At 73.6% G+C, this 25,136-nt stretch overlaps 1 protein-coding gene across 2 annotated transcripts; it reads right to left on the bottom strand.

The window, feature by feature from the left end:
* Positions 1-99: 99 nt before the first annotated feature.
* On the bottom strand, positions 100-22,267 carry RARA (retinoic acid receptor alpha). 2 transcript variants are annotated; one of them, XM_082331743.1, is made up of 9 exons: positions 22,137-22,267; positions 14,614-14,915; positions 3,419-3,567; positions 3,182-3,323; positions 2,090-2,250; positions 1,836-2,012; positions 1,543-1,747; positions 1,120-1,278; positions 100-777 (listed from the first exon to the last, which is right to left on the bottom strand). In XM_082331743.1, the coding sequence occupies exons 2-9, from the start codon at positions 14,789-14,791 to the stop codon at positions 566-568; spliced, it is 1,383 nt and encodes a 460-aa protein (XP_082187869.1). In that variant the 5' UTR covers positions 14,792-14,915; positions 22,137-22,267; the 3' UTR covers positions 100-565. The 2 variants fall into 2 exon arrangements, with proteins under 2 accessions (XP_082187869.1, XP_082187870.1); XM_082331744.1 differs by lacking the exons at positions 14,614-14,915; positions 22,137-22,267 and adding an exon at positions 8,753-8,780.
* Between the last annotated feature and the right edge of the window lie 2,869 nt (positions 22,268-25,136).

Below are 25,136 nucleotides of genomic sequence, written 5' to 3'. Positions count from 1 at the left end.
ACAACAAAAAAAAAAAAAAAAAAATTAATAATAATAAATCGTGTGCCCCCCCCACCCCCCGGCAGCGCCCGCCGTGCCCCCTCCACCTGCACAGGCCTAAAAACCCCTCCAAACTTTTACAAAGGTTTTAAAACGTATTTATAGATATTTATAGATATTTATATATATATACTTTGCTTTCTTTTCTCTTTTAAATGACTCTGCTTCCTCGGCGTGCGGGGTCTGGCCGGGTCCTCCCCGCCGGACGGCCGGGACGGGGGGTGGCTCGGTGGTCGCGATCCCATGTGTGCTGGTGCTGGTGGGGCCAGGGCGTCCCCGGGGACGCGGCCGAGGGCCCCCGCGCCCCTGAAATGTGACTCAACCAACGCGCTTCGCCCGGGGCTGGGGGGCCGGGGGCTGCGGGGCTCCCCACGGGGTCCGCTCCGGCGGGGGGGCCCGGGGCTGCGCCGGCGGGGGGCTGCCGAGGAGTCCACCCCAGGGGGGCTGCAGCCAGGGCCGAGGCGCAGGGTGCCCCCCGCCGCGTGCCGGCGTGCCGGCCTCTGTCCTGCTGCGCGCCGGGCGCGGGTCACGGCGAGTGCGTGGCCGGGCTGCTGTGGTTGGAGCTGGGCGAAAGGCTGGGGCTGCAGCTGCCCGGGGGGGGCCCCAGGCTGCCCGCGCGGGGGCCGCCCGCCTGCCCCCCCAGCGTGTCCATGCCCTCCGAGTTCTCCAGCATCTCCTGGATGAGCGGCGGCATCGAGCCCGGGATCTCCATCTTCAGCGTGATCACCCGCTCGGCTCCTGCGGGAAGGGTTGGGATCAGCGGGGCAGGGCACTGCCGGCACCCCCAAACCAGCACCCCCAAACCAGCACCCCTAAACCAGCACCCTCAAACCAGCACCCCCAAACCAGCACCCCCGGCTCTGCTCCTCCCTGGACACCAAGGACAAGGGATGTGGCCCCGTCCCCAGCGCCCCTGGAGGAGGTGGTGCTGTGGGATCCCCTCCGGAAGATGCTGTGCCCTGGGGAAGGATGAGCGACCCAGACCCCCCGACGATGCCGAGCCCAAGGGATGCAGCCCCCGGGATGCTCCCCTGGGACACGGAGCCGCAGGAGCGCGGCCGCCCCCTCCCCAGCGCTCACCCTTGGCGCTGATGCTGCGGAGATCCGTGATCTTCATGAGCATCTTGGGGAACATGTGGGGCTTGTTGGGCCTCCTCTTCCTCACGTAGATCTTCAGCGCCTCCAGCAGCGGCTCCTGCAGCTTGTCCACTTTGTCGGGCTGCTCCAGGTCCTGGCGGTCTGCGGGAGCGGCGGGGGGCACAGTGGTTACAGGGGGGTCAGCACAGATCCTGTCCTTCCCCCTTGCCCCCCATGGGTGTGGATACAGCTCAGCTCCCGTACCGGGCCCCGAGGGGGTCACCAGGGTGGCTGTGCCGCGGCAAAGGGCACCATTTGGGGATCTTCTTGGTCAGCCATTTGGGGAGGACAGCCGGGCAAGCGCCGGGGGTCCACCGGGGCGCTGGGCAGGGTGCCCGTCCCTGCACCCCCCGTCCTGGCACCCACCTCCGCAGATGAGGCAGATGGCGCTGAGCAGCCCCGTCTCGGCGTCGTCCATCTCCAGCGGCAGCAGCTGGTTGGCGAAGGCGAAGACCAGGTCGGTGAGGGGCCCGAAGCCGGCGTTGTGCATCTGCGTGCGGTTCAGCGTCAGCCCGTCCGAGAAGGTCATGGTGTCCTGCTCCGGCGTGTAGCGCGTGCAGATCCGCAGGATCTGGGGGGGGCGAGGGCGAGGGGCTCAGCCTGGTGTCCCCCCCCGTCCCTGTCCCCGTCCCAGTCCCCGCCCCAGTCCCCGCTCTCACCAGAATGTCGAGGCAGGCGGCTTTGAGGAGGGTGATCTGGTCGGCGATGGTGAGCGTGGTGAAGCCGGGGAGCTGCTTGGCAAACTCCACCGTCTTGATGATGCACTTGGTGGACAACTCGCTGAACTTGTCCCACAGGTCGATGTCCAGGGAGACCCGCTGCTCCGAGCTGTTGTTCTGCGGCGGGAGGCGGGGGGTGAGGGCCCGGGGGGGGCTGCCGTGCTCCCCAGCCCCCCGGGACCCCCGTCACTCACCGTAGTGTATTTGCCGAGCTGGCAGAGGGCGGGGAAGGTGTCCTGGTGGGCTTTGCGCACCTTCTCGATGAGCTCCTCCACCTCGGGCGTGATGATGTAGCTCTCCGAGCACTCCGGCTTCGGCACGTCCTTCTTCTTCTTGTTCCGGTCATTGCGGACGGCTGCGGGGACGGCGGGGTCAGCGTCACCCAGCCCCGCTGCCACCCAGCCCCTGCCCGGGGGGGCTCAGCCCCACTGCGCTCTGTCCCCCCCGGGCAGGATCAGGACCCTGTCACCAATGACGGGACCAGCAGTGACAAATGGCCAGCGGAGCCGCCAGCGCGGCACAGCTTTCTGTTAAATAAGCCCCCAGGTCATTAGGAGGCCATTCGGGGTGACACCGCAGCCGTGGGGGGGACACCACACCCTGGCCGGGGGGACAGCGCTCAGCTCCGCTCTGCAACGCTGATAACGGCAGAGAAAAAACACCAGGGAGAGAAAATGGCAGCTGAGCCACCGCGCTCGTCAGCGGGGCGTGCGGACGCCTTCGAGGCGGCAGCGGCGGGGGAGCACCCGCAGGGCTCAGCCTCTGTGGGCCGGGGCGCCAGGACCCCCTTAGGTGCAGGGTGAGCTGCAGCCCCTGGGATGCGGAAGACCCCCTGCGGTGCCCGGCCCCCCAGCACGCGCCGGCCCCCTCGCAGGGCTCGGGGCCCCGCGGGGGCAGCAGATGGGGCACAGGGCTGCCGGGCGCTCGGGGAGGCAGCTGCGCCCCAGCAGCCATCGCTCCCGGTCACCCACCCCCGGTGATGCCGCGCCGCGCGGGGGGTACAGCCGGGCACCATGACAACTGGCACGCAGACGCCAGGAGGCCTCGTCAGCGTCATTTATCTCTGACATCATCAATCACGCGTTGCCTGGGCAACGGCTGGGCTGTGACACAACCCCCGGGGGCCCCCCCATCTCCCCCCCAGGGCCTCGCTGGGCACATGGTGGGGGCTGCCGCAATGGCCCACCGCACCCAGACCCCCCCAGCTGCACCCAGGCAGGGTGTCCCCATCACCGTCACATCCCCATCCCTGTCCCATCCCCATCCCCATCCCTGTCCGCACTCACACTCCTTGGACATGCCGACTTCGAAGCACTTCTGGAGGCGGCAGTACTGGCACCGGTTGCGCGTCACCTTGTTGATGATGCAGTTCTTGTCCCGGTGGCACGTGTACACCATGTTCTTCTGGATGCTGCGGCGGAAGAAGCCCTGGGGACCCCGCACACCCCGGTCAGTGCCCGGCCTGGGGACCCCGGGGACAGGCGGGGCCGGCGGCCCCGGCGCGGGGCGCTGGCAGCTCTCACCTTGCAGCCCTCGCAGGCGCTCACCCCGTAGTGGTACCCCGAGGACTTGTCCTGGCAGACGAAGCAGGGCTTGTAGATGCGGGGCAGGGGCGGGGGCGAGGGCGGGCTGGGCACAATCTCCTCCGAGCTGGTGCTCTGCGTCTCGACGGCTGCAGGGAAAGCGGCAGCGCTCAGGACATGGAGACCCCCAGGCAGGGCTGGCCCCATGAGGACCCCGCACCCCCCAATAGTGCCAGGGCCAGGTCCTGTGTCCGGTGGTCCCGCTGGCCCCCCCGCACTGGCCACCTTGGCCCTCCCCAGCCATGGGGCCGGGTTGCGCGGGGGCAGCGGGGAGAGGACACAAGCTGGGAAGATGCAACTTGACATTTCCAGGCCACGGAGACGATGTGGAATTCAGGCAGACAAAAAAAATAAAAAAAAGGAAAAGCAAAGAAGCAAGCCGGGATCCCAGGAGCCCCCCGCGCGGGCGGCGCTGCTGGCGTCTGCGGGGCCGGCGCGGTGCAGTCCCGGCCTGGCGTGGGGGGGCCGGCGCCGCACACTCGCTCGCACGTGCGGGCACACACGCGTGCATGGCCCGGGGGCCGCCCGCTGCACCCACCGCCCCAGAGCTGAAGGCACGGCCCCCCCCGGGAGGGGACGGGCACAGCGGCACCCAGCCGGCACCCCACGGGACCCCGGCGAGGGACGTCCCCGAGGGCAGCGCTGCCCTCGTCCCCGCGACAAGCAGCCCCCGGCCACCGCGTGCTGCAACGGCCCCGCCAGCACAGGGGATGCAGCCAGTGCCCCCTGCACCCCAAAACCTTGTGGGACGTCACCTGCCCCCCTCCTGCACCCCAAAATCCCGTGGGCCGTGCCCGCTCCCGCCTGCCCCCCAGGAGCACCCCAGTGCCCCCCAGGACCACCCGGGAGGTGCCCGAGCCCCCCAGGACAAGCCCCGTCCCAGCGCAGCCCCAGCCCTGGCGGGGGGCACGGTGCAGCCGGGGTGCCAGCCCCCGGCGTGGGGCGCAGCCAGGCAGGGGTTAAGCGCTCCCCGGCTCCTCCGGGATGTTTGCGAATGTTTTTCTGCAGCGGAGCCAAGCGAACCAGTCAAACAGGATATTAAAGGCCAGGCCCGGCGGGGGAGCCCGGCCCCCCCCGCCCTGCTGGCCCCTGCGCCCCAAAAAGGGCCCCCGAAAAGAGCCCGGACGCCTGCTTCACCCCCGGGGCCGGGGCAGGAAGAGGCCCCAGCAGGGGCACCCACCCTGCGCCCACCCCCGGGGCCGAGGTCCACCCTGGGTCCCGCCGGGGCGGTGGGGCTTGGGGGGGTGACGGATGAGGGGTGGGGGTCCCCATCCCGGCTGTGCCACCGGCCGCTCGCCAAAGGTCTCGGGGCCAGGGATGGGGGGACAACGGGGACAAAGGCACCCACGATGCCGTCCCCCGGCGCAACGGGGACGGGTGAGCGTGCCAGCGCGGAGGCGAGCGTGCAGGGTGGGAGGCGAGCGTGCAAGGCGCAGAGGCGAGCGTGCCCGGCGTCGAGGCGAGCGCGCGGGGCAGAGAACGCAAGCGTGCAGGGTAGGAAGCGAACACGCAGGGCGCGGAGGCGAGCGTGCGGGGTGGGGGGCGAGCGCGCGGGGCGCGGAGGCGAGCGAGCTGGGCAGCGCTTCCCGGGCGGCACTGAATAAATCACCGCTGCCACTCGAGGGAGCGGAGCCATTAAAGTGACTGAGCGAACGTCGTCTATAATTTATCGCCTCTTTTATATAATTTAAGAACTTCCTCGTGGAGAGCTGCACTCACAAAATGCAGATTTGACAAGATTTTGATGTGCTGGGTGCGGAGGGGGGGAGGGGAGCCGGCTCTCCCCGCGCCGGCGCACGCCGGTGTCCCCGGGCAGGCACGGCTGCGCCAGCGCCGCAGGAATCCCCTGCCACTGCGGCCACCAGCCAAGGGACCACCGTGCCACCGGGGAGGGGACAGGGCTGCGGGCACAGCCGCCTGCCTGCTCAGCTCCCCAGGAGCCCATCGTGGTGGCGTCAGGCCTGGGTGCCCCTCACGCCCCTGCGGGACACCGGGAGGGCAGAGAGCAGCACCCAAAGGTGCTGAGCGGGCAGGATGGGTGCAAAACTCCCCTGCTCCCACGGGGCTGGGTGCAGGAGGGGCCGGCTGGGGACACCGGGGACCCGGGTGTCTGGGCTCCCTCCCCTCCCCCAGCCCCATCTCCTCCTGGAGCAGGAGGGACCCAGGCTCCTGCCCCCCCCGGCCCCCCCGTTCGGAGGAAGCGGAGCCCAGCTGCAGACCAGATGCTGCGGCTTCGCCAGCATCCCCGGCCGAACGCGCCGCCCCCGCCCGCGGCCCCGCCGGCCGCTTCCTGCCCGCGCCAAGGGACCCCGGGGCACCCCGGCACCCGGCAACCCGCCCCGGCGTGGGAAAGCGCCCGCGGGGCCACACTGGGTGCCAGGGCCCGGGGGGGCACCCAGGAGTCTGGGCTGCTGCCACCCCCGCCAACAACCTGCCATCGCTCCTGGGCCAGAGCCGGGGACGGGACCCAGGCCTCTGGAGCGGGGGGATGAGGAGCAAAGCCCGGCCGCAGCGGGGGTCCGCTGGTGCTCACCGCAGGGCCCGACCCGGCAGGCAGCGCCGTGCCAGGCAGGACAGCCCCACGCCCGTGCCGTGGGGCCCAGCGCGCCCGGCAGGAGGGTGGGCGTCCGCCTAGGGCTTTCCTGCAGATGAGGATCCCACGTGCCCCGAATTCCTGCGCCTCTGCGGGAGCGAGGCTGGGGGGGAAGGAGGGTCCCGGGGCCGCAACGGGGCCGGGAGCCCCAAACCACGGGCTGCCCTGGGCCATGGGGTGCCCGGTCCTGGCCACGTGGCGCCAGGCACGGTGCTCAGCCCACCGGGCACCGCCACGCCGCCGGGTCCCCACCGGGCATCCTGCCCAGCAGAGCCAGGGGTCCCGTTCCCTGCCAGGGCCTGGGGTCCCCACCACCCCGACTCACCCATCTGTCGCACCGCCACGCCGTGCCGCAGCACTGCGCTGGCTGCGCGCCACCGGCCGGCCTGGAGTGACGGAGCGTGGCTAACGCGAGGAGACGGCGGGGCCACCCCGTGCCCGGCGGGGCGGTGCTCGTGCACAACCCGAGCCCACGTACCCCGAGACCCCCACAGCCACGGGATGCCCACTGCCTCAGTGGGCTCCTGCAAGCACCGCCGCCACTGTCGGGAACTGCCTCGTGCCTCAGTTTCCCCAGCTGTGGCGTGGCAGCGTCCCCAGGCCCCGCTGCAGCAGCAGGCAGGCTCCCCGCACCCCAAGGAGCGGCTCTTCCCCCCATGCCAGCGAGATGGCGTCCCGCCGGGCAGGGCAGCGCTGGTGCCGGGCCAGCAGCCAGCACCTCAGGACCAGCCCCACCAGGCACAGCCCAGCCGCAGCCACAGCTGTCTCTGGGGAAACTGAGGCACAGTCTCTCCAACACCAGCATCACCGAGCCATGCCGTGGGCTGGCACCCCTGGGCTGGGGAGACACGGCACCTCGGCATGACGTAGGGAGCGGGGCACCCTGCCAGGGAGTCCCGCCAGCAGCTGCCGCCCACGCGCCCGCTGGGTCACGGTCACCACGACCAGAGCCCGGAGGTGCCCCGGCCTGGGCAGGGGCCCCATGCAGCACCGCGGCCGCGCGGCCGCCCAGAGCGGCAGGCCACGGGGAGGGGGCTCCGGTCAGGAGGCCCCTCTCCTGCATGACTGGGGGTACCGGGGGGGACGACGGCCCCCAGCCACCCCACTCAGGACAGCAGGGCCCCAGTGGGATCTGGGGGGGACCCCGTGCTAAGGGGATGGCACCGGAGCCTGGGACACACGGCCCCTGCCAGGCCCTGCCTGCGCCCTGCCTGCTCCGGGGAGGCGGTGGGAGCCCCCGCGGCAGCCCCGCGCCGTCCCCAGCTGCAGACAAAGGCCCCTCGCGCCGCGCTCGCGCCCGATGCCAGCGGAAAGGTCGAGCGGCCCCGAGACAATGGGGGGAGCGAGACCGCGGGGGCCGTGGCCGCACACCCCCCGTGCAGCAACGGCCAGGGGCACCACACCGCACCGGGCATCACCACGGGAAGGACGAACCGGCGGCAGGGAGAGGGTCCCAGCGGCCCCCCAGGGACGAGGCGGGCCCCCCAGCCCCACGGGAGGGCCCTGCAGCCCTTATCGGGGTGAAAGTCCTACGGAGCCGGGCAGGACTTTCCCCAGGCCATGGCCGCCCACGGGCCCTGGGCGCCGGGCCAGGCCGGCCGGCTGCCCGCTGCGGGGGGGCACGGGACGCCTTCCAGCCCACCCGGGCCCCACTCGCCCCCCGCACCACGGGCACAAAGCACAGCGGGGCCCCGCGTCCCCCGTGGGGTGGCAGCCCCCGGGCCGGCCGGCAGTTTGGGGCACGCTGCCTGCGCCCCTGCCTGCTCCCGCTGCCCGCTGCCCGCCCCGGCACGGAGGTGCCCGCACACCCTCCGCGCCCCCCGTCTGCGCAGAGCACGGGGCTGCCCGTCCCCGCGGACGGCGGGGGACCCCCGGGGGGACACCGGGCTGGGACCCCCGCAGGGACACGGGGCAGGATCCCGCCAGCGGGACTGGCCGGGCCCCACATCAGCACCCAGGAGACCCCGGCCCGGGGGGACGCCCCGATCCCCGGCGGGGCCGTGGCGGGGGGCCCACGCTGGCGCTCGCCCTCCGCCCGTGCGGCAGCAGCAGGCGCAGCGGCTCTGTAGTTAATTGGATTTTGTCGGAGCCCTTATCAGGAGGGAGCGAAATTCCCGGTGGAGCTGGCGCTGCCGCCGCCCCCGCTCACGGGCAGGGGGTGCGGAGGTGCGAGGGGTGCCCCGCCGGGCCCCGGCCCCCCCGCCGGGCTCCCCCGGCCCCGGCCCCGGCCCGGCCGTCCCAGCTCTCCCCGAAATAGGCCAAGGGTTGTTTATGGCCGAGCCGGCGGCATCTGCGCAGAGCTCGGCCCGGCGGGGAGGGCGCTGGGCCGGGGGCTGAGCCCGGCTCCCCCCGGGGATCAGCACCCAGCCCCCCGCCCACGGCCGAGCCCCCAGCACCCATCGCTCTGCGCCCATCCCCGCACCCAGCACCCATGGCTCCGCACTCCCTCCCGCACCCAGCGCCCATCCCCGCACCCATCCCCGCACCCAGCACCCATGGCTCCGCACTCCCTCCCGCACCCAGCGCCCATCCCCGCACCCAGCACCCCGCAGCCCCCCGCCCCCCCCGCCCCGCCCGGATCAGAGCCGCGTTTGAGGCCGCTCTTCCCGCCCGGGCGGGCTCCAGCCCCGGCCCGAGGCTGCGGTGAGGGGCCCGGCCGCCCCCGGGGCGCAGGTACCTACAGCGGCCGGAGCTGCTCCAGGGCGGGGGGCGGCGGGCGGCCCCGCGGGGCGCGGGGGGGCCCCGCTCCGGCAGCAGGCAGCCCCGGCCCGGCCCGTACAAATCCATCCGGAGGAAGGGGCCGGGGGGCAGCCCCGCCACCGCCGCGCCCTCGTACATGGCCCGGGGCCGCGGGGGGCGGCTCCCCCGCTCCGGCGGCGGGGGCGGCCCCGGGGGGTCAGCGCTTCCCCCCGCGGCAACCGGACCCCCGGGGCCCCCCGGGCCGCGCTGCCATGGCCCCGCCGCGGCTCAGCCGGGGAGCGGGGGCCCCGCCGCTCCGCTCCGCGCCCGGGCAGGCGGCGGCGGCGGCGGAGGAGGAGGAGGGGGAAGGGAGGAAGGCGCAGCCCCGCCGGCTCTGCGGCTCCGGCAGCCCCGGTCCCTCCCGACACCAGCCGCCTCCCCACAGCCTTAACCCGCTCCGTGCCGCGGGGCCGCCCGCCCGCCCCCGCCGCCGCCGCCTCCCCGCCCCGGGACGGGCGGCACCGGCACCGGCACCGGGCGCGCAGGGGGGGCGCGGAGGCGCGGGGGGGGGCGGCGGGGCCGGGGGCGGCCCGGGGCGGGGGGGGGGGGGGGGCGGCGGGGCCGGGGGCGGCCCGGGGCCGCGGCTCATTTGCTTAATGGGATGCGGGTGAACTGCGGGTGAACCCGGCGGGAAGGGCTCACCTCGCCCTGACCCCCGGCCGCCCCCCCGGGGGTGCGGGTGCCACCGCACGGGGGGGCGTGCGCGTGTGCATGCGTGTGCGCGTGCGTGTGTGAGTGTGCATGCGTGTGTGTGCACGCATGTGTGTGTGCACGCGTGTGTGTGCACGCGTGTCCCGCTGCACGGTGGGGTACCTGCATGTCTGCGTTCCCACTGCAGAGGGGCCCGCGTGTGCTCCTGGTGCACCCCTGCGCGGGGGGTGCGTGTGCATGCACGCGCATTCCCGCAGTCCACGGGGCAGCCTGTGTGCACATACGCGTGCGTGCATCCATTCCGCACAGGCGTACACATGTGTGACACCGTGTCCCCACCACAGGAGCAGCTGTGTGTGTGCACACGTCTGCGTGTGTCCCCACTGCAGCTGTGTGCACATGCCCACTGCACACGCGTGTGTTTGCGTGTGCACATGCGGGCCAGGGCACCACACGCTCCCTCTCCCCATGCTCACAGGTCCCCACGGGAGGTGACACCCCAAGCCCAGGGCCCCTCCCGGGGCTGCCCGAGCGGTGACGGCGCTGCCCGCACAGCCGGCCGTCACCCCACGCGGCACAGCCGGCTGCCCGCACCCAAACACGGACAGACAGACGGCAAGGACGGCGGCCGCAGGCTGTGCTAGCAGGACGGGCCCCGGCGGTGCCACTTCCCCGTCACGCCGGGAACCTCCCCGCCGCACGGTCTCACCCACCCACCCTCGCTTCCTGCAGCGCGGGGCCCAGCCGCGGCACGCTCCACGGCGGGCACGCGGCCTCTGCCACCCCGGGGGTCTGCTCTGCCCCCCTGGCAGGGGCGTCCTCACCGGGAGAGCCCAGGATGGCGGCAGGGCCCCGCCGAGCCTCCGGCCGGGTCCTGCCGCGGGCAAGGAGCCGGAGCAGCACACGCGTGTGCACGGCCGGACACCGATGGGAGGAGGCGGGAGCTGCTGCACGGCCGCATGCAGCAAGCAGGAGCATGCATGCGCAGCTGTTCGTGTGCACGTGCGTGTGCACGCATGCACACACACACACGGCAGCGTGCACACACACGCGGCAGCGTGCACACACACTCCCCAGTGCTGAGGGCACCCTCCTGCCGCCACGGCCGCGCTCTGCAGGCCCACGCGCCCCAGCCCCCAAGTGAGCAGCCAGGGCCTCCCTGCTTTTCTTGCAACCTGCCCCCCCGCGAGAGGGGGTGGGAAAGGGGAGAAAACCAAAAAAGAAGAAGAAGAAGGGCCGGGAGGCGTGTGTGCGTGTGCATGTGTGTGTGCATATGTGTGTGCGCGTGTGTGTCTGCGCAGAGCGGATCAGCAGCGCCTGTTTAAATAATAATAGAAAGTCAAAGGCTTTGCTTAGCCAGCAGGTTTCTGAACAAAAGCCCAGCGCTCCTCCAACTTCCTGCAGCGAACATGACAAATGTCTGCTTTGACTCATTTACCAGCGCTGGAAAGAATGTGGCTGCGACGGAGGGGACGCAGGCCGGTGGCACCGCGCGGCTCAGCGACGGCACAGCCGTGCCATGCACGCACGCCGGCGGCCGCCCCGCCGGGCAGCGCTTCCCGTCCCACGCCGGCGGCAACAGGAAGAAACAGAGATTAAAAAAAAAAAAAAAACCCCAAAGCCTTAATGCAGAAGCCAAGAGGAACTGGGCGAGGGGAGCGCCCCGCACGCAGCCCCGTGGCGCGAGGGGGACGGGGACGCCCCGCCATGCGCCCCGTCCCACCGCCCCGCTGGCAGCCTGGAGGCACCAGAATGGGGCCCCCCGTCAGCAGCACCCCCCGGCTCCGCTTCCTCCTGGCCCCACTCACGGGGGCGGCCGATGCTCCGGGGATGCCCCCAGGGGCACGATGGAGACCCGGCCACGAAGCCCACGGGGACGCCACGGGGGACCCTGCTGTGCCCAGAGCGGGCAGCTCCAGGAGCGCAGGGTCACGGCCCCAGCAGCCAAGGGGACGTGGGCAGGGACCCCCGGGACCCCCACGCAAACCCACCCAGCCCGGGGTACGGGGTGCCTGGCCCCCGGCCCCTTCCCCCCATCCCCACGCCGGCACCTCGGGGCCCCACGGCCCCCCTCTCGCCCGCCCACTTCAAAAGACCCCATTTATCCCCTTCAGTGGCTTTTGAGCGCGGCGAATTCCCGGCCGGCGCAGGCGGCTCCCCCCGGCCCCCGTGACAGTGATAGAAAACCTCCGCCGTAATGGGCTTTCCCAGGCGTGGGGGCCCAGCGCCCAGCCCGGCCTCATCAATCTTCCTGGGCGGGGATGGGGGGGCCAGGGGGTCCCCCACACCGCACCCCGCGTGGGCTCCCCAGCCCCTGCCCCGAGCGGGACCCCCCCAGCCCTGCTGCCCCCCGCCCGCGGCCCCCGGCCTGCAGGGAGCACGTTTTGCTCATTAATTTTTAAAAATTAATTAATTATGGGGCGCTGCGGGGGAGCGGCTGCGGCGCGGAGGAAACTGGAGCCAGCGGGTAGGGTGACAGGCTGGGCCCGGCCGCGGGGCCCCCCGTCCCGGCAGCCGAGAGCGGGGCCAGGGGGGCCCAGCTGCAGGGGGAGGGGGCCGCGGCGGGGTCCCATTTCCCACAGCCTGGGAACCGGGGGGGGGGGCAGCCCAGGGAGCCCCTCATGGGGCGGCGGGCGGGAATCCCTCCTGCTCCCCCCACGAGACCCTCCGTGGGCCAGGGGAGGGGACCCCCGGGGACAGCCAGGCCCTGGGAACGAGGGCACAGCCCTGGCACCCCAAGACGCGTGCACGCACCCGGCGTGGGGCCACGGGCGGCTCCGCACCGCGTGCAGCGCGCACACGCGGGCGCAGGGCAGCGAGCACACCCGCGCACACACACGCACAGTCGCTCAGCCCTGCGCACACTCGCTACACGCACGCACACCCCCCGCAGCCCCAGCTGGGCGCACGCGGGCATGCACACACACGCACCGGCACAGCCGGCGGCGCACGCGCACCGCGGACACACACACACACGCAGCCAGCTCCACGCGCACGCGGGTGTGCGCACCCCCTCGCACGGGCTGCGTGGGTACACGGGCACACGCATGCACACCCACCGTGCGAGCGCCCACGCGCCCACACGCAGCCCTGAGCGTGGAGAGGCCCCACGCCCACCCCGGGTGCCCCCCGCCGCCGTCCCCTGCCCGCCCCGGGGTGCCCCGCACCGGGGCCCAGCGTGGGGCAGGGGCTCGCGTCCCCAGCCCGTGGGGAAGCTGCAGGGCTCGTGCCGGGGGGCCGTGCCGGGGGTCCCCAGGACCGTGCCTGGCACCTCCGCTCACTTCCCCTTTGCCGGCGCTCTCGGCTCACGGCACGAAGGGCCCTGGCACATGGGTCTGGCCACAGCCAGGACGGTGGCACCCAGGGAGACCCGCCTCGGGCCGGGGGGTGCAACGGGTCCCCCCTGCACCCACGTCGAGTGAGGCAGCCCCCAGCACCACGCACAGGATACGGCCGATCCCGTTTCCCCAAGCCGGGGGCAAAGCACGCAGCACCCCGGGGGGCCGGATTTGGCACTGGCAGCTCCCCTGCAGCCCCACCGCCACCAGATCCCCATCCCGGGGTGCCGGCCAAACCCCGGGGGGGGCATCTGCACCCCCAGGAGGGCCCAGCCGGATCGGCCCCGAGGCCGCGCAGCTGCAGCACATCTGGCGGGGGCGGGCCGGCGGCGGGGCCAGCGGCGGGGCCGGACATGCGTGAAGAGGGGGTGGCTGCACTGGGCCCCTCCGCGGCCCCCCAGCCCCGCGTACCCCCCAGCCGGGACACGGACCCCGGTGTTTCCCTGCCGGCCCCACAACCAGGAGGGAGAGCGGGGCCATCCCACCCAGGCACACACCAAATACTGCAGGACCTACACAAACAGGGCACCCACCAGGCCGTGCGGGTGCTACAGGGGGTGGCAGACATGGTACCCCCACCCCCTGCATCCCCCCAGGACCCCTGGGCTCCCCAACAGGGAAAGCCAAAGGGAAACTGAGGCACAGTCTGCACCCTCCAGCCCTGCCCGTGGCCCCCATCCCCAGTGTCAGGGAAGGTGGGGGGGACAGCCCCCCCCCCCAGCCCGTTCCCACAACGCCGTGCGGGAACGGCCCCAGAACCAGCGCGGGGGAGGAACCCCACCCGCCGCCACCCAGTCGCTGAACTGGTCCCACTGGGTCCCACCGCCGCCGGGGCGGCTCCGGCGGGGGACAGCGCCCGGGGCTGGCCCTGCCCGGGCCTGTACCGTCCCCCGGGGCCAGGGACGGGCTGGGGGGGCCCCGCCACACCCCGACCCACGGGGGCCTCCCCGACGGCGGGCGCCGCAGGGCACCCATGCCGGCACGGCACGGGAATGGGCAAGGGCGCCCATCCACAGCAGTGCTGGGGATAGGAAGGGGTCCGGCAGGCGCCCCATGGCACCCAGCGAGGGTGTGGGGAAACTGAGGCACGCCGTGAGCTGGAGTGATGGCGCAGGGAGGACCCCAGCCGGGAGCCCACCTCCCGCGGCTCCCAGCTGCCGGCGCAGTGGGGCGGTGATTACCGGGGCCGTGATGGACGACCCTGTCAGGGGGAAATTGAATCAGGAGCAGACGCGATGATTGCCTTCATCGCCTCCCCCACGGGCGGCCCCCGCGCCGCCGGCAAACAAAGAGCCGCCGCGGGGACGCAGCGTGGCACCGGCCTCCCCAGCTCCCCACCACCGCCGAGCCCCCCGTCTCCCAGCCTGGCCGCGGTGGGTGCCGGGGACGGTGACAGCCAACGGCCCCTAACCAGGGTCAGCTGGGCCGTTAACAGCCGGGGTATAAACACAGCCATTAACGAAGGCGGCCACACAGCAGCAATTAATTCACACACGCCCCGCCGGGTGCCACTGCCCGCTCCGTGCCTCAGTTTCCCCAGTGGCAGCGCTAACGGGGACACACGGGGGGAAGCACCTGGCGCTTGCCTCCCGCCAGGCAAGGAGCCGGTGCCCCCAAACACAGCTCCCCACGGGTGGGCGATGCGGTGGCTGGGAGCAGGGACACCCCCTCACTGGTGCCACCGCCCCGGGGCAGGTTACCGACGGGCAACACCCACGTCCCACGCTGGCAACAGACCCCAGCACAGAGGGTTCCCTGCACACCCCCCCGACACCAGGGGTCCCACCCACGCCCCACGGGGCCGCGGTACTCACTGGCAGGTGAAGGGGTGCTGTATCCGCTGACGGGCAGCTGGTGCTGGATGCCGGCCAGCGTGCTGGGCGGCGAGAGCCCCCCCAGCATGTGGGGGAAGAAGAAGGCGTAGGGGGGCACGGGGTAGCTGTTGAGGTGCCCCCCTCCAGGCGTGGGGCAGGAGCTGCTGTTGCTGGCCATGGCGGGGGTCTCCGGCGCGGGGGGGCTCTCAGGCGCGGGACGCAGGGGCCGAGCAGAGCATGGGGCCCGTGGGCGACCCACTGCCCAGCGGCTGTCCTCGCCGGCGGCGCTGGCTCCTGCAACACTGCGGGGAGAGCAGAGAGGGGGGTTAGCGGAGGGGCTGGGATGCCTGGCCCTCGTCCCGATGTGGTGCCCGGCAGCCGTGCCTCAGTTTCCCCAGACCCCCCCCAGAGGCCGCATCCCCTCCTGGCCCCAGGAGGGCGCAGCCGGCCGGGCCCAGCGCTCCCCGCGAGATTAACGACAATCCCCCAGATTAACGACACCGCCACCGGCGGGGCCCGGCAGGCGCAGGTCGCTAATCCTGGCTTAGCGGGCGAGGTGGCAGGGGACAGGGGGATGGCGTGGGGACACTGCGCCTCCACAGGGCACCCCCTTGGGCCAGGGGCCACGCGACGGCCCCAAACCTGCTCCCCAGGCCTGGCCTGGGAACAGGGGCACAGAGGGGATCTCGGGGGGGCAGCACCCCTTGCCCCAGCCTGGGGGGCTGCAAGGCAGTCACGAGGGGGACGGGCATGCCGGGGTCCTCTGAGGACAGCGGCTCTGCTCCAGCCCAGCTCTGCCGTCATGGCCACTCGCCCCCGCTGGCTCTGCTCCCCCCACGCCTGCACGGAGCACGAGGGGGCTCAGCCACCCGGCCCCGGGGCCGGAGGGGGCTCATCCCCCTGGGACCAGCACCCGGGGACTCAGCCCGGCCGCCCGCCGCAGGGCTGGGCTCTGCCCGTCGGGACGCGGCCTCCGCCCTGTGCCGGGCCGTGCCGTGTGCCGGGTCGTGCCGGCAGCTCCCACGCCAGCCCGGCGGGGCGCAGACCCCGCAGCCCAGGCCAGGCCGGGGGGCGGCGGTGGGAAGGGGGGCACGGGGCTTTCACAATCCCGGGCTGGCTGTTTATTTAAGCGCTGGCGCGGGGCCCGGCGGGGGCTGTTTATTTGCCGAGAGTGCTGGCTCCCGGCCCCGCGGAGGCGGAAAAGGATCCAGAGGAACAAGGCTGGGCCGCCCGGCGAGGCGCTGGGGAGGGGCCGGGACGGGCACGGCCCTGCCCGCCCCCCCCAGCACCCAGCTGGCTGCACCCCTGGAAGCAGGATCCCCCAGCCTCCCAGTTCACACCAGCACCCACAGCGCCGGTGCTGCCCCCCACCCGTGAGGACCCGCTGGAGCGCCCATGGGGAGAGCCATGGTCCGGCTGCCCCTGGGGTGGGCACCCATGGGGGTCCCCTGCCAGCACAGGGTGTCCCGCCGGGCGCTGCAGCACGTGTCGGATTCCCACGGGCACCGCTGGGGCACGGTGCCGGACGCCGGGTCAGCATCTGGCCGGGCAGAGGGGCCGCGGCTCAGCCCCGGGGAAGGGACGGCCCTGGCGTGGGGTCCCCACATGGCGCCGCAGGGACCCCAGCCCGTGGTGTGGGGGGCTGCCCCTGGCCCCCCCCAGCTAGGCCGTGGCCCCCGAGCCGTGCCGGCCGGGGGGAGCAGGGGGGAGGGAGGCGCGGGAAGAACTGTTTATGTTTGCCAGTGCCAAGTGCTCGCCGGGCACCGCGCCAGCCACGCTGGGGCCCAATTACTCAACCCGCTCCTGCCCCCCCCGCACAGCGCCGGCCTGGGACCGAGCGAGGCCAGCACCGCCAGCCCGGCCACTGCGCGCCCCAAACCCCGCGGGCGCCTGCCGGCCCCCCGACCCCTTCCCAACACCCCCAGGGGACCAGCAGCAGCCAGGAGGGTCTGGGGAGCCCGGCCAGCCCCACTCCCGTGGGTCCCCGTGGGCAGAAGGAGCTGCAGCCCAGAGGAGCCTCCACAGGCCCCTGTGCTGGCACAGACCCCGGCACACGGCTGCGCCCTGACCGGGGGGTCCTGGGCATCCCAAATGGGGGTCCTGGGTGTCCCAGCTGGGGGTCCTGGGCGTCCTGGCCAGGCCCTGCTCCTGTAGCGCTCCAGGCCAGCAGCGTGGGGCTGGGGGCCGCGCAGCCCCTTGGCGGGGGCCCACGCTTGTCCTCCCCGGCGCCTTTTCCTCCAGTCCCCAGCAGGAGCTGGACGGGGCCCGGAGCTTCCTGGAATCCAGCGCCTCGTTCCAGCCCCGTGGAAAACAGGGCCGCGGGGCCCGGGCCAAATCCCAGCCACGAGGAACCTCCCGCCCAGGCTGGGGGCGGCCCCCGGGAATGGACGGACGGATGCACGGACGCGCAGACTGGAGCCGTTCCCAAGGCCAGTGGCATTGTGGCTGGGGGGACCGCAAATGCCCAAGCCACCCGTGACCCCAAACCGGGGCACGAAACCCACCCCGCACACGCAGATAGGCCAGGCAGCGCCGGCACAACCCCCCCAAGAGACCCCTTCCGAAAATGCAGCCCCCAGCTGTGACCCCAGGCCGGATTCACCGCCCGCACCCGGGCAGGGCCGCATCCTGCTCCCCTGCGCCTGGCACGGCCAACGCTAACCACAGAGCAACAGGGATTGCACCGGGACGGCAGCACCGCGACACTCACGGCCCCAGCGGCCACCCCCAGCCCTGCCTGCCGAGGGGGCCAGGCAGCACCCCCCGTCCCACCCCATGGCACCCTGAACCCCCCCGCTGCAGGCAGCACCCCCAGCCCCGGTGCCCATGTCACATCACCAAACCCAGCCACGCTTCCTGCCGGGGCACACGACGATGGCATCGCCAGCGCCCGGATGTGACACGCCGGTGAGCGGGGGCACCGCCCTGTCCCTGTCCCCCCGGCCCCCCCCCGGCACTGCAGGGGCAAGCGGGGCCAGGGCTGCTCTGGGGAGCCTGGCAGGGCAGCGGGCAGTGACCGAGCCCTTCCTGTCATGCCTGCGGGCACCGCGCTCCCGGCCGCAGCTTCCCCTTGCCGCTCTCGATTCCTGGGCGGCCAGGTTTCAGTTCAGCCCTGGCCCCGCTGCCACCGGCCCCTGCCACTCTGGACCCTGTCACCCTGCTCCCCTGCCACCCCAAACCCTGTCACCCTGCTCCCCTGCCACCCCGCTCCCCTGCCCTGCCCCTGCTGCCCACCACGCCAGCCCCCTGCCAGCCAAATCTCCCCAAATCTGGCAGAGGTGGCTGCTGCCCACGTCCCCCATCCCGGGGGGTACAACCAGGACAGGTCATGGGGACAGCCCGGTGCCAGGCTGCCCTGCGGTGCGTGGGCGGAGGGAGGGGGTGCCGTGCCCCCCGGTGCGGGGGGAGCAGGGTGGCCCCGCTCCGCTGGCAGCCTCCCGGGCAGGGCAGGAAGCGCCCGCGGAGCCGCTGTGCGGTCGCAGCCTGCGGTTTCCTCGCTGCTGTCAGCACCCAGCCCAGGGCAGCCTCACACGCGAGGCCAAGGGCCCAGCCACCCTCTACCGCTGCTGGCCCCCCTGGCTCCCCCCGGGCCAGCCAGAGCCACGCAGGGGGCGTGAGGTGCCCCCCGGCCGGGCTGCCGAGCGAGACCCCCTCCCCGCATCCCCGAAGCATCTCGGCCGTGAGTCACCGTCACGTTTCTCACGTCCCCGGGCAGGCGTGAATCATGCCCCAGCCCAGCAGCAGGGCCGGAGCCAGCGGCACACACTCAGCACAGGCAGCGTGCACCGGAGCCGGGGCCGCCCGCAGCCCCCGTTCCAGGGGATCTGGTGGTGCTGGGGCCGGTGCGGACCCCAGGACTTGCACGCCGCTCCCAAGGGCCAATGGCGCACCCAGGGGCTCGCTCAGCCCCACCACAGGTCCCTGGGCAGCACCAGTGCCCCCATGCCCTGGCACCCTCCAGGCCAGCAGCAACCCATGCCCGGCCACCCCGGCTTCCACCAGCACGGTCACGGGGCCAGGGACACCATGCTGGCCAGCGGGGACAGTGTCTGTACCAGCCTCCCCACCCTGTGGGGGCACACAGGCACCCCAGGGAGCGGCCGCCAGCCCCGTGGGCATGGGTCCTCGCCCCGACACCCCCACATCCCGCTGCCGGGTGGGAGCCACAAACTGAAATTCCACCTGTCGCGGCCGGGCCAGCTCCGGTTACGCGGGGAACGCGCCGCTCCGGTTACACCTCCCGCACCCGCCGCCAGACGCGCCATTCTTTTGCGGGAACAGGTGCCCCGGCCCCCGCCATGGCCCCCAGGATGGGCATGGCTGTGCCACGCCACCACCGGCACCAGCACTGCCCCGTCCCAGCTGCTCCATGGGTGCTGGCTCACCGGATCCTGGAAAGAGCGAGCGAGCCAGCCCGGCTCAGCCCCAAAGGCCCAGCCGTGTCCAGGCCAGCTCTACCCACCAGCCCCTCGCACCGTGGGACGGCCCCACAGCACCCTGGGGACCCCCACCCACCCCTGGCACTGCCTGCCCACAGCAGGGGCACCCTGGGCCCAGCCCGGCGCCCACCCCGCGGTGCAGCCCCAACCCTCGGGATGAGCCCAGGGAACCGCAGGTCCCACAGCCCTGCCTGCTGCCGGGGAGGGGTTGCGGTGCCGGGGTGCCCCATCCCGGTTCCCCCACGGGCTCCCAGGAAGCAGCGGGATTGCGCCATGGCAGCCGCTCGCAGCAGCCCCCGGTTGTTTTTAGCCCTGGATGCGGCACGCAGCCGGCGCCCTGGGAACGGCGTGCCGGGAACAGCGCGGCCCCAGACAGCCCTTTCTGGCTCGGCGACAGCCGGCAGACAAGTGCAGCTGGCTGCGCCGCCGGCCCGCGGCACGGGGCCGCTCGGGACACGGCGCCCAGGGCTGGCGTGGGTGGACCCAGCGGGCAGGCAGCCGCGCGACACCCCCGGACACCGGGATTTGGTGGCACCGTGCCCCTGGCCCCGGGCAGGTTCCCGAGGGCCGGGATCAGGCCAGGCCAGGCTGGCACCTGGCGTACCTGGGGGGGCCAAACCGCCCTGGGCTGCAGGAACCGCAACCCACCACACCACAACCGGGCTGGCTGCGGGAGGGCGTGCAGATGCGGGGCAGTGCCATGTCTCCTGACACGGCCTGGCAGCCGTGGCTCAGCCGGGGACAGCGGAGGCCAGGGCGGGCGCACGCGGCCCCTCGCCGGGCCCTGCCACGAGCCACCCCCCGCTAAGCCGCTTCCAGCCGCAGGGAGATTAACCCATTTTCCGTAATCAGCACATGTGTCACCGCAGATATGATCGCAGCCCCCCCGCGCCTGCCGGCACTGCAGCCCTTCCCCCCGAGCCCCGCGGCTGGCACTGCCACGGGGGGCCCTGCGGCACAGGGGTGCCCCACGGCGTGGGGTGCCTGTGGGTGCTGGGGGTCCCTGGGCACACGGTGCGAGTGCCCCACAGCTCCGCTGGCCAAGGGCCCCCCAAAGCGCCACAGCAGCACCCCAAAAAGGGCCAGGGGGACCCCAGAGCCCAGCCACCCCCCAGGCTGGCAGCGCTGGCATCGGCGCGGGCCCTTGCCAGGGCGGGTGGCCCAGGGCACGCTCTGCCCGCGGCCGGCGCAGCCGAGTGTGGCACGTCGACACGCCAGAGCCTCCTGGTTATAAATAGAGCCGGAGCGGCGGAGCTGGTGAATCCCAGCGCCGCAGGGCAGGCGGCGGCACGGGCCCTCCCCAGGTTCGGCGGCCGCGACGCTGCTCCTGGCGCGAGGATTGAGCGCCGGGGACACGGCGGGCGCGCGAGGCCGGCCGGGTGAAGCCGGGCATCCCAGCCAGGACAGGGCGCCCACGGGCAGCGGGCAGTGTGGGACGAGGCACGGGGCCCTGCCCTCCTCCCCGCTGTCCCCATGCCCACCGGTGGCAGCCCTGTCACCTGGGGGGGGCTGCGAGCGGAGCAGCGGACGAAGGGGCCGGGCACCCACCGGCACCCCTGGCACGAGCACCCACAGGGCCACACGTGTCCCTGCGCTGCAGCAAGGTCACCCCCAAGGGCAGGGCGCGGGGCCCACGGGTGACACACGGCCCGGGAGCAGTGGCCACAGGGCCGCTAAGCCACCGAGCCGTCACCCGCTAATCCCGGCACGGAGGCCGGCGGTCGGGGTGCCGCACCCAGAGCCGCCGGCCGGTGCCTGCGCGGCACCCCTGAGCGGGACGGCCGTCCCTGCGGCAGGGACACGCGTGGGCACCGCGGGGAAGCACCCGTGTCCCCCCTCCCGCACCCGCCGCGCTGCGGGACGGCCCCCACCGCCCAAGGAGGTCAAAGGTCAGAGGCACAGATTTGGGGGACACCCCGGCTCCGGCGGGCAGGGGCGCTCAGCCCCGACCCCCCCCCGCCCTGGGGGGCTGCTGCCCGGCCCCGGGGGGGGGGGGGGGGGCCTCCCCCCACCCCCGGAGCCGCGGCCTGGGGAGCCCCCGGTGGGGCAGCCCCCACCTCCCCGCCGCCCCTCACCACCGCCCCCGGGCACCGCTGCCGCGGCGGGGGAGGCGGCGGCCGGCGCCCCCCGCCCGGCCCCCCCGGCCCCGCCGCCGCGCCAGCGCCCTGTCAGCCGCGGAGAGCGATGGCTTCCTCCGCCCGCCGGCCAGGAAACGGCGCAGACGCCGCTCCCGCCCCCCCGGACCCCGGCCCCGGCCCCGGCCCCCGCCACCCCCCGCTCCCTTCTGCGCCCCGGCTTCCCCCGCACCCCGAAAAGGGGAAGCGGCCCCGGCGCCCCCCCGCCGCCGGAGGGGGGGGGAACGGGGGACGTGGCTGCGCGCACCGGTGGCCCCGGGGGGGGCCCGGGGGGGGCATCCCCAGCACCGCGGTGCCTGGCGGTGCCCCGGGCCTCCCCCCCGGGCGGTGGGGGACCGCAGCCCCCCGCGGCCCGGGTACCCCGAGCCCTCACCGGGGTGGGGGGGTGGGGGAACGGTGCCGCTCGGGAGCATCCAGCCAGCCGGTCCCGGGAGGGGGGAGCCCAGCGCCGGTAACCGGGGTGGGGGGGCCCGGCCCCGCCAAGGCCCGGGGCAAATCCACGATCCCGAACGGGGGCGAAGGGAACAACGCTGCTCCTCCGGGGCTCTCAGCCGCCTCAGCCGGGCGGGGGCCCTCGCCCCCCCCCGGGGACCCCACCACCGAGCCGGAGCGAGGGGGATCCCCAGGAACACCCCCCCCCCCCCGCCCCGGTTACCGGAGGGGGATCCCCAGCGCCGCCTCCCGGGGGGGGGGGAGGCCCCCACCGCCCTGGGACCCCCAAGACAACCCCTCCCGGGGCTGGACCTCCAGCAGCACCCTCCCGGGGCGGGGACACCCCCCCCACCCCGAGCCACCGGGACGGGGCGGGGGTCTCCGGTGGGACGGCACCCCCCCCACCCCCGGTCTTTGCACCCCCTCCCACCGGTAACAGATCCCAACCCGGTTACCGGGACGGCGACAAAAACCCTCCCTCCCCACCCCGTCTGAAGACGGGGGCCCACTCGTTTACCTGATCACGGGAGCGCTTCACACCGAAATCCTTAAAACCGGAAAGCTCCCGGTTGTTGGGTACATGGCGGTACCGGGAGACCCGGCCTCAAAGGGAAGGGGGACGGGGAACCGGGGTGAAGGGGAGGCGGGGGGTGGTGGTGGGGGGGGGTGGTTTAACGAGCGGCGGCCGCGGCCATTGCGAGTCATGTGCTCGCGGGGAAACTTTACCCGGGGCTGGGCCGGGCGGGGCGGCGGCGGCGGCGGCGGCGGCGGCGGCGGAGGGCGGGGGGGGAGCGAGGGAGGAGGCCACGCCCCCTTTCTGCCGGCCACGCCCACGCCCCGCCCCGCCCGCCAATGGGGCGCCGCCTCTGGCGGCGCCCCATTGGCGGGCGGGGCGGGGCGTGGGCGTGGCCGGCGCTACATTGTAACTCTTTGAAGTCTCCAGAAGGCGGAAGGGGAGAAAGTGGGTGCGCGCGCCGCGCCAATAGTGGCGGGGGGGGGGGTGCCTTAAAGGGGCCGCGCACCTCAACCTCGTTGCCCCTCTTTTCTCCTTTCCCTTCTTCAGGGGACACGCGAGGAGCCCCGGGGGTGGGCTTCTTTTTGGGGGGGGGGGAGGTGTTTGAGGAGGTTTGTCCCCGGGTGGAGGGGTAGAGCTGAGATAATCCAAGGGGGGGGGCATTGAGCAGCCCCCCCACCGGAGGGGGGGGGATCCCCAAGGTGCGCCCAGGCTTGGAGGGGAAGGGCTGGGGGGCACCCGTGGTCCCCAGAGTGTTGGCACCCGGCGAGAGGGGGGGTCCCTGGCCGCCCGGCTGCCCTCAGCCAGGCCATTGAGCCCGGGGATGGGGACAGGGAGACGGGCACAGGCTCCCATCGACTGCGTCCGCAGCACCCTCGCCCCCCCGCCTGCTGCCCCCACCCTGGGTGCTGGTGACAGCCCCGGCACCCCCGTGTCCACCCGGAACCCACGCGAGGGGTTACAGCAACTTTGCTGTGAAAAAGGGAAGAAAAAGGAGAACTGCAGAGCTGGGGCAGCCCTAGCACAGCCCCACGCCCTGGGCTGGGTCGCACAGGGCAGGGGAGGGGGACCAGCCCCCCGCAGCGATGTCCCCAGGGCCACCCAGAGCCAGGGTGAGCACAGGGCAGGGCTGAGCAGAGCCCCAGCTCCGCTGCTCCTCACCCGCATGCAGCTGCCGGGGGAAACTGAGGCAGGACGGGAGCCAGGCCCTGCCGCCCGCTGCAGGGGGGAGGCCAGAAGCGGCACCCAGGAGCCCTGCGCCACTGGTGCAGCCCGGCCCCGCGGCACGAGGGCTGGGAAAAGCGGGGTGTGAGCTGCCCTGGGAAGACACAAGTGTGAGGAGTGTGGGCAGCCTCAGCACATGCCCCGTGGGCGTCCCGCTGCCCCCCACACTGCCCAGGCCCCTGGGCGCCTGTCAGGCCCTGCGGCGCCCACACCGAGAGGGCTGGGTGCCCACTGGGCCGCTCTGAGCAGCGCTCCCATGCCTCAGTTTCCCCAGTGTGCTCAGCAACGCGAGGCGGGACACCCCGGGCCAGGCGTGGGCAACGAGGCCTGGGCAGCCATGGCCTGGCGTGGCCGCCGGCCCCCTCCCCAGTACACCAGGGCTGCCGGCCGCGGCGAGGCCCAGCCGCCGGCATGTGCTCAGCCCAGAGGAATGTGCCAAATCACTCCCAGATGTGCGCGGCGGCTAGCCCACCACCCCCTCTGCGGCCCACCAGGGCGGCCGCCGGGCACCGGGGACCCCGCACTGCCCCGCCGTGGGGCCAAGCCCGCTGCTGGCCGGATCCTGCCCGGCTGCAGCGCCCAGCCTGTCCCGCGGCGTCGGGGTGCCGAGGTCTGGCAGGGCACGGGCAGCAGAGCCGGCAGGACAGCGGGGTGCCAGGGCGCGGACGGGAGGTGCGGGCAGGGCAGGGCTGTGTCCCCGCTGTCCCCATCCCACCGAGGCCCACAGCCCTCACCCCGCCTGGGGCCCGGCGCAGCGGGGTCGTGTGGGGTCCTGCCCCGCACCCCGGGCCCCGGTGCCCGGCAGGAGCGCAGCCGAGCAGAAAGGGGCTGTCAGATGGAATCTGGGTGACGGCGGTGATGGCGCGGCGGGAGGGGGCCGTGCCCGCCACGTGGCCACTTATGTAAGGAGAGTGCAAGGGAGGACAGGGAGGCGGCCGGGGCGCCGGGGACACCGCCGAGGGGACACCGGGCCCCCGCCGCACACATGCGGGCGGGTGCGCAGCCGGACACGCACACTGCGGGCTGCCTGCGGCACGGCCGGGCGCTGCCCAGCCCCGTGGGCACGGCACGTGTGCGCAGGAGCGAGGGGACATGGGCGCACATGTGCCAGAGTGGGGGGACGGGGCCGCACTAGCCCCTTGGCCTCCCCACGCTGTTGCTGCCCCAGCTGCTGGCCACGGCGTGGGGTCTGGGTGTCCTGGGGTGTCCTGGGGCCGGCGGACATGTCCCCGAGCCATGGTGCTCCCGCCACAGTTCTGCCGGCCCCTCACCGAGCGGTGATGAACGGCTCCGGCGGGAGCTCTGGCACCCGCACGGCTGAATCCGTCTGCGCTATCGATTTTTCATTCACTGCGGCAGAGAGCGGAGCCAGGGCCGGCGCGGCCGCGGGCACCCCGGCGGGCTGGCACAGTGAGAGGAGCCACGTTCTCACACCATGAGGCCACATCCCCCAGGCCACCCCACCGTCCCCATCCCCACCGGCACAGCCAGGCCACCCTGGGGACAGCGCCAGGACCGGGGACCCTCCAGCCTCGCTGTGGGATGCCCAGCACGGCCAGTCTGGCCCAGGTGCGGGGGTGCCCCCCGTGCCCTGCCCGCACCTGCCTGCGCCTGCCTGCACAGCTGCCACCTCACCCAGCACCACGATGGGCACAGCAGGGGCCGGGGATGGAGCAGCTGGGGGGATGAGGGGAGCAGGGGCACCGCGGTGCCCGCCCGCGTCACCGCCGCGTCACTGCGGTCACACACGCTGCCAGCCGCTTCCTTCCAGCCACCATC

This window comes from Platalea leucorodia, assembly GCF_965183815.1.
Source record: "Platalea leucorodia genome assembly, chromosome: 22".
Lineage (NCBI taxonomy): Eukaryota > Metazoa > Chordata > Aves > Pelecaniformes > Threskiornithidae > Platalea > Platalea leucorodia.
The sequence above is the reverse complement of the archived record's forward strand: the minus strand, read 5'-3'. Positions and strand labels throughout refer to the sequence as shown.